The 16,054-nt window shown below is 43.6% G+C and overlaps 1 protein-coding gene across 1 annotated transcript in view; it reads left to right on the plus strand.

Moving 5' to 3' along the window:
* CATSPERB (cation channel sperm associated auxiliary subunit beta) overlaps nt 1-16,054 on the plus strand; it is a 127,994-nt gene that overhangs the window by 67,572 nt on the left and 44,368 nt on the right. Inside the window, 2 exon segments of the mRNA XM_059372153.1 lie at nt 3,455-3,609; nt 6,260-6,414. Coding sequence (XP_059228136.1) covers nt 3,455-3,609; nt 6,260-6,414 — 310 coding nt within the window.

Below are 16,054 nucleotides of genomic sequence, written 5' to 3' on the forward strand. Positions count from 1 at the left end.
TATAAGGAAACTAGAGCAGTGGAAAAAGTTAAAGGAACCAAGAATGGTTTTGAAATAACCAGAGATTAGCAATGGGAGAAAACCATCAGCGTCCCTTTGATTTAAGGGATAAAGCAAATAAATAAGTGATAGATAGATAGAAGGTAGTAGATAGGTAATAGTTTCACCTAGGCCCAATCAAAGCTAGACAGCAGGCACCATCCTGCAAGAGATTCAGTGTAGGAGGCTCAAAGCTGGGGTCAGAACTGCATCACTAAAGTAGGGCGAAGGGTAGGAGGAACTATGTAGACTTTTCTCTCCTTCCCTTGTCCTTACCTCCTGCTAGTGCCTTTCATTGGCCAAATCCAATCAGAACGCATCTGGAAACACAGCACAAATAATGCAATTCATAGGGGTCAGCCTTCCAGTGTCCCAGACAGAGAGAAGAAAGTCTGGGGATGGATCTGGAGGAACAGGCAAATAGAGAATAAATAGCACATATTGTGGAACAAAAATCAAACTAGACTAAGCAAGATTACTTTGGAAACAGTGAAAATAACACCAAAGAAAATGGAACTAAATTGTCCATATAAGAGATAAACTATTACATATAGATACAACCAAAAAACACGTCCACATATAGAAAAATAAGTAAGTGGGAAGAATCTAAAATGATAAATATAGGTGCTAAAGATTGAGAGACTGCAAGTTGGAGACATTTCCAGTGATGCAGTGGTGGTGGCTGTTTAGCTATGGTTCCCAGCACATTCCCTCTGATATGAATGGCTGGATGGGTGAATGCATACTGAAAATAGGAAAAAAATAAAGGAAAATAAAATTGACAATAATGTTATTTTTTAAACTGAAAGCAAAGCTGTGTCTGAATTATTTGGACTATAAAGTGTAAATCAATTTTAAAGGTGCAAAAAAAAAAAACAAGCTAGTCTTGGATTTTGCTGCTACAACAATGAATAATAGCACATATTCTTCTCAGAACCTTCAGAGAAAAATAATATTACCTAAGAATTTGGAGCCAACCCAACCATTTATTCATGAGCAGAGCCAACAGAAGAATGTTGTAAAACTTGTATTTAACCAAATCTGAGATCCATTGGTTGTAAGATGACTTTGTTCTATTAACACAAGTAAAAACTTTGAATTACATTTTTTAAAGATTTTTTAAATCTATTTATTTGACAGATTAGAGATCACAAGTAGGCAGAGAAGCAGGCAGAGAGAGAGGAGGAAGCAGGCTCCCCACCGAGCAGAGAGCCCGATGCGGGGCTTGATCCCAGGACCCCGGGACCATGACCAGAGCCGAAGGCAGAGGCTTTAAACCACTGAGCCACCCAGGCACCCCTTGAATTACATTTTAACAGTGTTTTAACTGTGATGCTGAGTGATGCATGGATTACTCCGACATTATTTCCCTTGCCTACAGTTGCATTGCTTGGTGTATGATAAGGCGATCTTTTGAGTGTATTTCACTAGCAAAAGATAATGCAGTTTCATCTGTTTGTGAGTTTCTTCCTTTCTTAGGTCCTAGAAAGCACTTGGTTGTGGTTGTACAAGGAATATGAAATAGCAGTAATTCTTCCAGTGTCGTTTGCTTTACTGATAAATACAAGCTCTGCTTTGTTTTCCTCTCTTACTGCACCCACAGTAACTTTGTTTCAATGCCAAATTATAATGTAATATTTTTGAAGGCATGTTAAACATTAGTAAAATTTAACATTTATTATACTAGTGTTTCAGGAAACTCCCAAGTGATGGACAGAGCAGGCACAAACTCTACTCCCCTGAGGCAAATTGACCACTGTATCGTGGGTGCCACCTGGTGGACCATGATTGTAAGACACAGCAATTATAAAAGTGATCTCAAGACGTTGAAGTGTATTGTAGGTTTATAGGTGAGCTAGGGCATATTGAACCACAGCAACTGTAATGGTTCATTTATGAGTCGACGAGGCCAACGGGTGCCCAGGGGAAGCATTATTTCTGAATGAGTCTGCGTCCGAAGGAGATCAGCATTTGAATGAGTGGGCTCAGTAAAGCAGACTGCCCTCCCAGCATGGGTGGACACCATCCAATCCTTTGAGGGCCTGAGCAGAATGAAAGGGTGAAGGAAAGTGGAACTCACCCCATTTGCTTCCTGCCTGCTTGTGAGCTGGGACATCAGTCTTCTGTCCTTGGACTGGGACTTAAACCAGTCCTCTTTCCAGTTCTCGGTTCTCACGTCTTTGTCCTCTGGAGTTCCGCCAGCCAGTCCCCTAGTCCTCGGGCTGACAGACAACAGATCACAGGACTTCTTCTCGGTCTCCATGCTTGCATGAGCTAATTCCTCATAATAAACCTCCTCCCGTGTCACACCAGCTTGTGCAGGGTGACAGGTGAGAGTGACAAGAAGAGGTTGGATTCTCTCTTTATCTTGAGGGGGCATAAGTAGGATTTGTGGATGGCTCAGATGTAGGGCATAAGAAAAGGAGAGGAGTTAAGAATGACACCAAGGTTTTGGACTGAGCACCAGGGAAAATGGCAGTTGCTGTGATGGAGATGAAGAGGACTTGGGCGGAGGAGTTTGCTTGGGGATTGGAAACTCAGTCTGGAAGGAGTTCAGTGTGAGATGCCTGGCGGCCCCGGAAGGAACTGTCAGTGGAAGGCTAGATATGCAAATCTGGAGTTCTGGGCAGAGAACAAGACAGGAGGTTTAAGAGAATTATTCACATTAAAATGGGTTTGAAATTCTAAAACTGGGTGAGATCTCTAGAGATGGTGAGAAAGGAGATCTAAAAATTGAATCCTAAGGTGCTCCAGCATTCAGGGGTCAGGGACAGAAGAATAGACCAGGAGAGTCTGGCCAGATTGGGGTGTGGGTGTGGAAATTAGCCTTTGCATCTCAAGACCTGAGCGTTCTCTTGGGCTCCAGCCAGGCGAGGCAGCTGGCTCTCTGGACCCATGTCTGGTTGGATGCGTACTTGTATGTACTTACTACCAGATTACTGCTAGTGCTACTTAACATGTTACCCTAAAGCATGAAAGAAACATAGGACCCCAAATCTTGTTCAACATATTTATCCTAGGATAGCGGATGACACAACGGTCTCTGCGGATCATTCACCCTGCTTCTCTGAGGGTTGTCATGGTCTCCTAGCTTTGGAAGTGTCCGGGTTCCCGGACCAAGAGGAGGAACCACCACCAGGGAGGCGCTCACCTCTTCTCCTCTAGACCTCTACCTCGTCCCCCTCCATCCTTCACCTACTTTAGCAATCAGGGTTGGGGAATGAGCTGGAGCCTGGAAAGGACTTCTGGGGGACTTAACAAAGACTGACATGAGTTTTACTAATTCTGGAGTCTCGAAGACCTACTCCTGCCCTTTAGTTTAAGTGAAGGGTTTTCTCCCCCCTCCACCCAAGATACGGTATTGAAAGTTCTCTAGTTGTACTATATCAAGAAATTTCTGTTTCTTTCCTAACAGGATTAATAAGATATGGTAAAATTGGATCTATTTCTGATAAGATTTTCACATTATACTACGACCACATGGGCTTTATACATAAACTGACTCCAGACCACTTTGAAGCTGATATGTCACTTAGAACCTCTGGGAATCCTAAAAGTATTTTTGGACAGGTTAGTGATAAAATGCATTGAGACTGTTTGCCTTGTTTTAAGAATTGATGTCCCACTGTGCACACAGAATTATGGGAAAACGAGAAGGTATTTTGCTTGAGACAAACTCTCTTTTATTTTTTCCCAACCCCCCCTACCCCCAGCAACCCTCAGTTTGTTTTGTGAGATTAAGAGTCACTTATGGTTTGTTGAGACAAACTCTTATTAATGCATTTTGCTCCATCTGACTATAGGGGAAACCTCCAAAACCTTCTTCCCAGTCCCATACTGGGTTCTAGAGCTTTAACTCCACCCAGAATGTCTCCCTACAAATATCTTCACAGCAACACCACCAGATAGTCTAAGCTATTACTTAGACCTATGTCTTCCAACCCAGGTTCGCAGTACATTTGGCTTTTCTACCTCCCAAGGCTGACCAAGAAACAGGAGTTATCTTTTCCCCACTGGCTTACCTCTCCTCTTTTGTATTCACCCTGCACCTTCATTTTTTCCTTTTCTAATGCTCTTATAGAAAGGAGATACTATCTTCTTCGTAAGTGATGCTACACAGAGGCTTTTCGAATAATTTTAATGCATAATGTGCCACTTGTGAAGGTTCTGCCTGAGAACGCATCACTTGGGCATCCAGTTGTGAAAATGGACTTTCTTCACTATATCAGCAAAGAATCCGATTTTTTTTTAAAACTTGGCCTTAATGAAACCATCCCTTTGTCCTAAAGGAAATAGAAAATAATGGCTGACTTGAGTTTTCATAGATATTCCAAATGACTAGGCCAATTATTTTCATAGATATTCCAATTACCAGGCCAAATTACCAGAGTTGAAAAGATCATGTTTTCACTCTCCTTGTCTGAGATGGGAGGAGAGTGACGGGGGAACTTCCCGGAGATGGTACGGGGCTGCCACGTGACCATTCAGGGCTGCCACGTGACCATTCAGGGCTGCCACGTGACCATTCAGGGATGCCACGTGACCTCCTCGTGACCTCCCCATGACTGTAAAGTGCTGCCACGGGACTTGCCATATATTTGCTGTTATGTGGGTTCTGTACAGACACAAATCAAAGGACATGAACAGGAGAGTAGGACTTCCGGAAAAAGCAGATATCCCCATTTGTCACTAACTTTACAACTTCTAGAAATGTCTTAGTTCTCTTATGTGAAAGTTTAAATTATTAAAATCAAAAACCAGTTGGGGTTTTCAGCGGCAAGAGTTCACCTCCCAACCCCCAAAGCAAGCAACAGACATCCTCTCTGGATAAAAATAATCACAAGCCTTTATTTGGTTCTATGTGCCAGGCAGTGTTGTACATTCTTACATTTTTATAACAACTCTTTATCTTCATTTTACTGATGAAGAAAACGAGGCACAGCAAGGCTAAGTAATTCAGCCCAAATTGCACACGCCACTGGGTAGTTCCTAGATCAGGCATCAGCCCGGACAGCAGGGTCCAGGGCTTGTGCTTTTGTCGTGTGTGGCCTTTCACTGGCCTTGTACACACTTTCTGTGGGATGTTCTTATCACTCACATGCTAGAATGGCATTGGGAATTCTAAAGCACTTTCAGCCTTTTCGAGAGGCCCTTTAAAGAGCCTTAAGACATCCATTCAGTCTCACGCCAGTTTCTTGCCTGTTTCCTACTCTCTTCTTCCCAAGATCCAGGGGACAGGGCATGACAGAAAATGGGTCTTAGAGGCACCATTGAATGCCTGTGCCCCCAGCCAGTCTGCACTATCTACCACCTACTCCTCATGTCATGTCCACAAGGTCAACCCCAGCATCCCCTTCGGGGTGGTCTTTTCAACACACCCTTCTCTGATCCTGATCCTGTCCAGCTTTGCGAACTTTAGGGACCACCCCAAGGCAAGGAAAATTGGCAGCCACTTTCAAGTGAGGAGACATATGCCATGGCCCCTTCCTTAAAAAAATACTCCAATGGGGCGTCTGGGTGGCTCAGTCATTAAGCATCTGCCTTCAGCTTGGGTCATGATCCCAGGGTCCTGGGATCGAGCCCCACATCAGGCTCCCTGCTTGGCAGGAAGCCTGCTTCTCCCTCTCCCACTCTCCCTACTTGTGTTCCCTCTCTGTCAAATAAATAAATAAAATCCTTTAAAAACCAAAAGTACTGAGCTCCAGGGGTACCTGGGTGGCTCAGTGGGTTGAGCCTCTGCCTTTGGCTCAGGTCATGATCTCGGGGTCCTGGGATCGAGCCCCACATCAGGCTCTCTGCTCAGTGGGGAACCTGCTTCCCCTCACTGCCTCTGCCTACTTGTGATCTCTGTCCATCAAATAAATAAAATCTTTTTTTAAAAAAAGGAACTGAGCTCTAAAATCTGTACCTCCAGGCCCCTTCTACACAATGGAAAACACACCTCCACCCACCCTTGCACTCCGGCCTTCTACCAAAGGCACAGGAACCCTAAACTGAATCTTACTCCCCAGAATTTCTTTTCCTCCCTAATGGAAAAATGCATTATCCCTTGTGCACACACGGATCTACAAACAGAACATGTTGAAATATGACTCCTACTGGTAAGCCAAACAGTACTGTTGTGACACCCACTGGAAACCAATCTGATATTTGCATTTTTCCCTAATTAAAATATAAAATAGTATAAAATGCAATGTCTTTTGTTCTTTTCCTTCTCCAGGCTCCTGATATGGGCTTCGAAACTGCCCTAGCACCTCAGTACATCGCCTTAAAAGAAATTATCTTTTATGCGTACGTGCCTGCAAATGAACCTGAGGGAACTGTGTACACCAAGAAATTCAACAACATGCACTTGGGAAAAGTGATACACTCCAGGTAGGTACTGATTTGCCTCCCGTTTATTTAGACTGCACACTGGTTACTCAACTCCAAATTTTGAGGCAACTTCTTTGAGTGGTTTCCTTGATGAAATAGTGTACATCTTTTTCTGATACTTCAGAAGGCCAACTACACTTACAGAGGCCAAGGTGCCTTGAGTGAGGCCCCAGGCTTAGAAACACGGGGCTGGTTATGTCGGCACTATCGGGAACAGTGCTCTGTCATCTTGAGTATCAAACATGTTCTCGGCTTCACTGGACACTGTTTGCCCACAGGGGTCACACACATGGCCATTCTCACATGTCTTGGAGACAGACATATCTAACAGTGTGAAGGCCACCTTGCATGAATTACCGCATGGCTGGGTATGAGATATTCCTAGCAGTGCTTACTTCTAAGGTATCAGCAAGAGCCGCCAGCCCTGAAAGCTACCTTTAAGTTTGAAAACTCTCTTCGAAGAATGTGATGAATTTTATGACTCCCGAAATATCTAACAGGCAGAAAAGGAACAATTTCAGATGACCAGAAACTCAACCCTGTTCCTTTTTTTTTTTTTTTTTTAAGTGGGGAGAGGGGCAGAGGGGGCATCTTAAGCAGACTGCCAGCTAAGTGTGAAGTCAGACACAGGGCTTGATCTCACACCCTGATGTCGTGAACCTGAGCTAAAATCAAGAGTTGGACGCTCAACTGACTGAGTCACCAGGCGCCCCTGAACTCACCCTATGGTGAATGGGTCCTGTTCCACCAGGGCGAAATCTGTCTCTATTATATTTGTATTGGGCCGTCAGTATGCACCTTGTCCCACAGCCAGCAACTCCACGTATCACGGGGCGGCTCACACAGAAGTGGAGGTGAAGACTAAATTCACATACAATAGAAAAAGTGCTGGGCATACATTTTTTGTTGTTATCATCATTGTTTCTTTTGTTTCTAACAAGGATTATAGAACTTTCTATGTTGAGGAAAAGCACCTGTGATCTCTAAAACTATATTTTGTTTTCAGTGGTTTTTGTATGGGTGACATCCCAAGCCACTTAGTTTCTGTAGGTATGTGCTTGTAGAAAACATAGAATCAGGGTGCCTGGGTGGCTCTGTCAGTTAAGCAGCTGCCTTTGGCTTGGGTTGTGATCCCAGAACCCTGGGATTGAGCCCTGTGTCGAGCAGGGAGTCTGCTTCTCCCTCTACCTGCTGCTCTGCCTGTTTGTGCTCTCTTTCTCTGTCAAATAAATAAATAAAATCTTTTTAAAAAGAAAACATAGAATCACTTTTTAAAAGATTAGCATGATAATCTCAATGTTAATATTAATTTTTTTACATCCTGCTTATTTTAAAAAGCATATGATCATTCTCTTAAGCATCCAAATACAAGTTTCCCTTACTATGTCAAAGTACAGCAGTCCTATGAAACTTTTCACGAGCTGGACAGGAGTAAAGCAAAGAAGCAATTACCTTGAACTTACATGGGAAAATTCTGAGCATTCCCAGACCCCCCCCCCCCAAATACCCTCTATTAGGCTTTTTCTGATACCTTAGGACACATCTTGCTAACAGATGCACAAAATAAGTGGAGATAAAGCCCAGGTGCTCACCCAGGTCAGAGCTCCGGCGGCTTGATGCTGAGATGCCCTGTGGAGTTTACAGGGAAGGGGCTGGGCGGGGCCCCTATAACAGATCTGCTCCCTGCCAAACAAAAGCGGGATGCTCTTCTCACTTTTCGTGTTTTCTCGTAAAAGTGAGAATTCTCTTCAGACTTCTTTGAGTTAACAAACACAAGTGCTAACACAGGTCTTTGGTCCAAGTGAAATGGCGTAAGGCGAACTTTTGAAATGTGAGGAACCTGTATTTGAAAATTGGAACAGTACATTCTGTGATCAGACTCAGGAATTTGGTTCTACTTGTGCAGAAGCTAGGGAATGAGCATCTCCAAGGCAGGAAAGGGGAGGGAAGAGCCAAGATCAGAGAACTGGAAGGAAGGCAGACTTCAACTGGGCAGGTCAAGGATGGGGAGCCCAAAATCCCAAAGTCAGCAATAGGCCAAGGCGGATTCTAGGTAGTCAGAGAGTGGAGCAGGGGGAGCCCTTCATTTATTTCTTCCACAAATAGTTGCCTAAAACTTACTACACTCAAGGGGCTCGCAGTGTCCTGAGAGAGCCATGAAGAGGGCATTCGAACCCATGCACACCTTGAACTTACGTGATGACAGTTGACAGCAGAGGGGCGTGGCGCATCTAGAGAGTATTTTCCTGGGGATTGAGCCCTTGTTTGGAGGACGTTGGAAAGTTGCTCAGAACCAGCGCTGCTTAGGATGGGATTGGAAGAATGAGGATGAAGGGGGCGGCGGGGGGAAAGTTCCAGACAGAGAGAACAGTATGTGGAAGGCCCCCAGGCAAAGGGAGCATGATGGGTGTTTGAGAAACTGAAGGAAAACCAGAGTGACTTCAGGGTCATGAAAAAAGGAGAGAAGTTATTGAAGACCGTGGAGCCAGGTCAGGGAGGGCCTTTTGTGTCCCAGCCGGGGCGGGGAGCAAGGGATGGATATCATTCCAAGGCTTCTAATTAAGTGAATAACTGGACGGATCGATGTGAAATCTGCTCCCTGAACAAGCTGGAAAGACCACCTTGAATCTTCCTCCTCCTGTCCTTCCGACTCCTCAGTGGACTTAACCTCTGGATAAAGAATCAGGCAAATCCCACAGCTTTTCTCTTTGAGGGCACATGAACATTTCCTTGGCTTAGAAAGTCTAAGTCAGTCTAATAATCACATGGCTCTCTTCTTGTCCAGTGTTTCAAAAGAGGTCAAATTCTTACCCAATTTAAATGTGTTTCCCAGCCCGTATTTGGGCCTGACCCAGACTGGGCCGCCTGGGGCAGAGGTGTATTGGCTCATGCTTACTATTTTCCAGCTTCTATCTTCTTCCCTTCCAGGATTTGGGGGAGAGAAGGCAGGTGAAGTAAAGTGGACAGAGACCCCGGAGTCCTTTGGAGGTGGCAAGTGTCCCCTTGTCACCCCCGGTGACAGGGTCCCTTCACCCTTTGGGCAGTTCTCCAGGGATCCTTTCCTTTTCTATCCTGTTTCTCCCCCCCCCCCCCCCCCCCCCCCCCCCCCCGTGACGCCAGTCCCTCCAGAGATCAGCATCATCTCGAATTTTCTGTGAACACTGAGACGTTTTTTCTTCTTTAGGGCTTTAACATGTCCCTACGCATCAGAGTGCACTTTTGGGTTCTGTCAAGGTGTTATTCTCCTGCGACTCGCCTTTTCTGTGCAGCGACAATGTTTTCCGAATCACTTGGTGCTGACGCGTGTGCTAGTCACTCGCACGAACACACCGCCCTGTCTTTAGCAACTCTCCTGTGTTTCCTTATAATCGTGTTAAACTTTTGCTTTTCATGTTGAAGTGTTCAGTCTGTCTAGAGCGTATGCGTGTCTTGTGGAGTGAGAACTGATTTCTGTCTTTTTTTTTTTTTAACGTAAATAACCAACTGTCCTTACAAGTCTCTCCTTTTCCCCTTGATGTGCCCTCCCTGCCCCCCTGCATCCGTCTCTCAGGTTTGCGTGTGTACGTGGGTCTGTTTCTCCTCTCTTCTGTTGCGTTGGCATATTAGTCTTCCCTTTGACGACTGACTAACCCTCTGTGAGCAGCGCCGCCTCCCTTGGCCTTTGTCCTTGCCTCTAAACGTTAGATTCAGCTTGTCGGGTTCCATTAAGGAAAAAAAAAAAAAACCCACAAAACACACTAATCTGTTAATAGAAATGACCTCTTGTAGCCAACTTCTGCCTGATATCTGCAGTTCAATCTTGGGTGGAAATTTCTGGCGGTTCTCCTGAAAGTGGAATAGTTCTACTTTGTTCTTTCAGAATTTTAGGCTCAAAACAGCCTCCTGACCCTCTGTTAACGGGCAGAGAGTTACTATTCTTTCCTTCTGTCGTCTTAATGTGTCTTTGCCTGTACCCCATGGATGAGTGGCTTTGCTTCCCATCACCCAGTAGCTTAAAGCTTTTCCTACGTAGGGAAAAGGCCAGGGAGGGAAGCAGGCAGGAAACCAGGATGTCAGAGCCAGCACACCCCCCGCAGGGACCCCTCCCAGCATGGATCACCACTTTTGAGGTCTGTGTGCAAAAATGGTTAATGTCCAGCCTCCAAGGGCTTAAAGTTTTGCTTCCTATGAAAGAAGGTTCAGGAAAGTGGGTGGTGCTTCATGCTGTTTTCTCCCATCCTCCAGGCTGCCTGGACCTCTGGGCTATTGGCTCTGCTCTGGTCTTTCCAGAAGCCTCCAGGGAAGCCCATGGAAAGAACTTGTGCGTGTAGACTCCCCTTCGAAAGCTGCTCCAGCTTTTCCAAACACACAGCAGCATACCCTTAGGCTTCACTTTTTTTTTTTTTTAACAGTTTTTAGCTATTTCTTGTTTGTGTGAGGGCCAGCACTGTGTTTCTCCCTCCCAAGCTCCTCCACACGGTTCCTGTGTTAATTTCCCTTGGAATGGCTCATTCCCGGGGATCTCCTGTGAGTCGGTTATCTTCGTCGCTGACGCCAGTTCCCGGATGGGCTTACGGAAAGCGATAACTTTCTACTTTATCTGCTTTATTTTGTTTCTTTTTCTTGTTGGCTTCACCTTTCTGCCTCCGAAGTCTGGATAACTGACTTCTCTATAGCAACCATAAATTGTTCGAATCTGCTAACTTTCTTTAATTATTGCAGCACTTGTTTTCTGTGTTATTTTGAATTTTCTGAGTAGTGGTACTTATTTTTCTAAGACAATCACTGTATCACTTGCAAATGTTTGTTTTGTTTCTTAACATTTCTTAGCATGGTATACCTTTTCCCTATTACAGTGTCTAGGGTCTTGTTAACTAGAAGGGGACACAGTGGGTGACTTCATCCGTTGGGGCTGCTGTCACAGAAGGCCACAGGTGGAGTGGCTTACAAACAACAGAAGTGGATGTCTTCTGGTTCTGGAGACCATGTCCACGCTCAGGGGCCAGCAGGGTCAGATTCTGGTGAAGACCTCTTCTGGGTTGTTCCAGGCTGCAGACGGCTGTCTTCTTACTGTGTCCTCACATGGTAGAGGGTTCTGGGTCTCTCTGGAGGCTCTTTGGTAAAGGGCACTAATCCCATTTGTGAGGGCTCTACCCTCATGACCTAAGTCGCCTCCCAAAAGCCCCCGCTTCCTAATACCATCACTTTGGGCATCAAGTTTTTGACATATGAATAGGGAGAGGACAGGCACTAAGGTTCAGACTATAGCAGCAGGCTTTTTTGTTGTTCCTGATTTTTTTTTTTTTTTTGAGAGAGAGAGAGAATAAGCAGGGAGAAGAGCAGAGGGAGAGGGAGAAGCAGACTCCCCACTGAGCTGGGAGCCCCATGTGGGGCTCCATCCCACAGGACACTGAGATCATGACCTGAGCCAAAGGCAGATGTTTAACCACTGAGTCACCCAGGTGCCCCTGTTGTTCCTGACTTTTAAAAGAATATTTAAAGCATTTCACCATTATGTATTATACCTTTCATCTTTTTTCTTTTACCCTTTTTGCTTATAGAAAAAAATATTGGAACGCCTGGCTCATTTGGTTAAGCAGCTGCCTTTGGCTCAGGTCATGATCCCAGCGTCCTGGGATCGAGTCCCACATTGGGCTCCTTGCTCAGCCGGGAGCCTGCTTCTCCCTCTGCCTCTGCTGCCACTCGGCCTGTCTGTGCTCTCTCTCTCTCTGACAAATAAATAAAATCTTTAAAATATATATATATATATATTTTTTTTTTTCAGTTTAAGAGGTGTTTTATTTTTGGTGTTAAATGGTTCTGCATCTACTGGGCTTATATATAGAATTTTCTCCTTTAACTCTTAATTTGATGATGTGAATTATATTATGGATTTCACACGTCTGATTCCAAGATTTACTAACCTGGATGTCTTGGAATACACCTATATTAGTCACTGTGTATTATCTATGTTCATACATTTCTTGATTCAGTTTGCTAACATTTAGGATTTTTGCATCTGTGTTTACAAACCATTTTTGCCTATAGTTTCTTTCTCATATGTCCTCACTTGATTTTTTGTAAAAGATCATACCAGGGTCATAAATAAATATTTCAATTTTATTTTCTGGAACACTTTGTTTAAGATCATAATTTCCTGTTTCTCAAAAGTGTGACTTTTTTCAAAAGATTTTATTTATTTATTTGACAGACAGAGATCACAAGTAGGCAGAGAGGCAGGCGGAGAAAGAGGAGGAAGCAGGCTCCCTGCAGAGCAAAGAGCCCGATGCGGGCCTTGATCCCAGGACCCTGGGATCCCAAAGGCAGAGGCTTTAACCCACTGAGCCACCCAGGCGCCCCAAAAGTGTGATTTTTTTTTTAACTGGTTGAAATTTTCTTTATGGTGAAAGACTAGGCTATTATGCTCAATTTTTGTAAATATTCCACATGTGTTTATGGAGACTATAGTCTATTGTTCAGTGCAATGTAAGTATTTGTCAGATTAATTTTGTTAATTGTAATGTTCCAATTTTCTGATTCTTTACTGATTATTTTTTCTGCTCAATTTATTAATTATGAGAGAGTTGTGTTAGAATTTCCGTATGTGTTAATAGATTTATCAATGTCTTTCTGTGGCTTTATCAATTTTTACTTGTATGTTTTGAGGCTGTTGTTAGATACATGTAAGTTTAGAATTTTGGGGGGTGGGGGTGCCTGGGAGGCTGAGTGGGTTAAGTGACTGCTTCAGCTCAGGTCATGATCCTGGAGTCCCAGGATCGAGTCCTGTATCCAGGGAGGCTGCTTCTCCCTCTGACCTTCCCCAACTCATGCTCTCTCGATTCTCTCAAATAAGTAAATAAATCTCTTTAAAAAAAAAAAAATTAGGGGGGAGGGCAGAAGAGGAAGGAGAGAGAGAATCTTAAGCAGGTTCCATGCTCAGCTCTGAGCTGGACCTGAGGCTTGATCTCATGACCTTGGGATCACAACCTGAGCCAAAATCAAGAGTCAGACACTTAAACAGCTTAGCAACCCAGGAGCCCCATAAGTTTAGAATTTTTTTTTAAAGATTTTGTTTATTTATTTGACAGACAGACATCACATGTAGGCAGAGAGGCAGGCAGAGAGAGAGGAGGAAGCAGGCTCCCTGCTGAGCAGAGAGCCCGATGCGGGGCCAGATCCCAGGACCCCGAGATCATGACCTGAGCCAAAGGCAGAGGCCTAACCCACTGAGCCACCCAGGCACCCCTAGAATTTTTAAGTTTTCCTGATGAGTTGACCATTTTGTTCATATTTGGTGTCTATTTTCATCTCTATAATGATTTGTATTTATTTGTTTGTTTTTTATCTGACTTCTGTATATCCTTCAAAGTCCAAGAAAAACCAGACAGGAAATCTAAAACCAGAGCTTTTGGTACACCATTAGGTATTCTTGTAAGGATAACCATTCATTCAGTAATCTTCTTAGATCATGCTGTTGTCAGTCACTTTGGATAAGGGATTTTGACAAGGTTTGGGAGACTGTTGAAGAGAAAGATTGTTCTTGAAACTGGGGCATTCTTAGTTGGACAAAAAGAGGGCTTTATGAAGGTGTTTCCACAGTTAGAATTGGTGACTTAGGACACAGAGGCGCTGATCAGGGGGCTGCTGAGCCATGAGTCATAATGGAGAAGTCAGAATAAAGAAGTCAATAATGGAGAAGATTGAAGGAAAAGGAGACAGAAGGTTATCAAGAGGCAAATTCAGTCATTTCCCAGTTTTATTTAGGACATGTGTACTGGCAACTGCAATTGGCAATTATCCTGAATGCCTGTAGCATAGACTGACTATATCTATCTTCATGACTTTGGTCTGCCATTAGCCAGATGGGTAGCGATGACTGGGCATTTTTGCACAGGGATTGAAGACCCATGTTGCTATAGAGGTAATGAAAGGAAAGCAATTGACTCATTCTTTTTAAAAATTAGACACAGAGAAATATAAACAGTAAGTATATGGAAAAAGGGTATTATTAGAGCAACTGCATATAAATACTGAAGAGTTAAATAGGTAGCACTTAAGAGTAAGATTCAGAAGAACACTTACTTGTTTGTTTGTTTGTTTGTTTGTTTTTTAAAATAATGCTTCTATATTGGGGCACCTGGGTGGCTCACTTGTTTGAACATCTGACTCTTGATTTTGGTTCAGGTCATGATCTCCGGGTTGAGATTGAACCCTGAGTTGGGCTCTGCCCTCAGTGGGGAGTCTGCTTGAGTTTCTCCCTCTCCCTCAGCCCCTGCTTCCTACAGACACTCTCTCTTTCCCTCTTTAAAATAAAAATTTGAAAAAATAGGGTGTCTGGGTGACTCAGTTGGTTAAGTGACTGCCTTTGGCTCAGGTCATGATCCCAGAGTCCTGGGATCGAGCCCCACATTGGGCTTCCAGCTCAATGGGGAGTCTGCTTCTCCTTCTGACATTCCCCCTCTGATGCTCTCTCTCTCTCTCTCAGATAAATAAATAAATAAAATATTTTAAAGAAAAATTAAAAAAATAATGCTTTTATTTTGTATTCAGTGCTTCCATTGTAGTAAAACATACACAACATAAAATGTACTGTTTTAGCCATTTTTAAGTGTATAGATCTGTAGCATTAAGCGTATTCACATTATTGTGTAACCGTAATGATGATCCATCTCCAGAACTCTTTCGTCTTCCAGACGGAAGCACAGTAACCATTAAACAAGAACTCCCTATATTCCAGACCTCACAGTGCCTGAAAACCACCATTCTACTTTCCGTTTCTATGAATTTGACTAGACTAGGGACCCTCATATAAATGGAATCATATAGTATCTGTTCTTTTGTGATTGGCTTATTAGCATAACGTTCTTAAGTTTCATTCATGATCCGTTCCTTGTCGTACCTTGTGAGGATTTCCTTCCTTTTTAAGGCTGAATCATATTCTATTCTTTGCCATATATACACATATCCATAAAGAAAAATGTACCCCATGTTACTGATCTATTTAACTATCAATGGACACTTGGGTTACTTCCATCTTTTGGCTTTTGTGAATAACACTATTACAAACAGGGATGTACAAATATCTCTTTGAGACCCTGCCTTCAATTCTGTAATGTATATGCCCAGAATTGGAATTGCTGGATCAGATGATAATTTAATGCTTAATATATATTTTTAAGATTTTGTTTATTTGACAGAGGGGGAGACAGCAAGAGAGGGAACACAGGCAGCAGGAGTGGGAGAGGGAAAAGCAGACTCCCCATTGAACAGAGAGCCCGAAATGGGGCTCAATCTCAGAACCCTGGAATCATGACCTGAGCTGAAGATAGTTGCTTAATGACTGAGCTACCCAGGCGCCCCCAGTGTTTAATATTTTGAGGAAACTTCATACCATTTTCCACAGCCGCTACACCATTTTACATTCCAAATAACAAGGCACAGGCATTCCCATTTCTCCACATCCTGGCCAACACTTGTTACTTTCTGTTTAATTTTTTTGATAATAGCCATCCTGATGGATGTGATGTCGTACTTCATTACAGTTTTGATTTCCATTTTCCTAATTACTAGTGATGGGGGGCATCTTTTCATCTGTTTATTGACCATTTCTGTATCTTCACAGGAAGAATATCTATCCAAGATATCTTTTGCCCATTTTTTA

This window comes from Mustela nigripes, chromosome 13, assembly GCF_022355385.1.
Source record: "Mustela nigripes isolate SB6536 chromosome 13, MUSNIG.SB6536, whole genome shotgun sequence".
Classification (NCBI taxonomy): Eukaryota; Metazoa; Chordata; class Mammalia; order Carnivora; family Mustelidae; genus Mustela; species Mustela nigripes.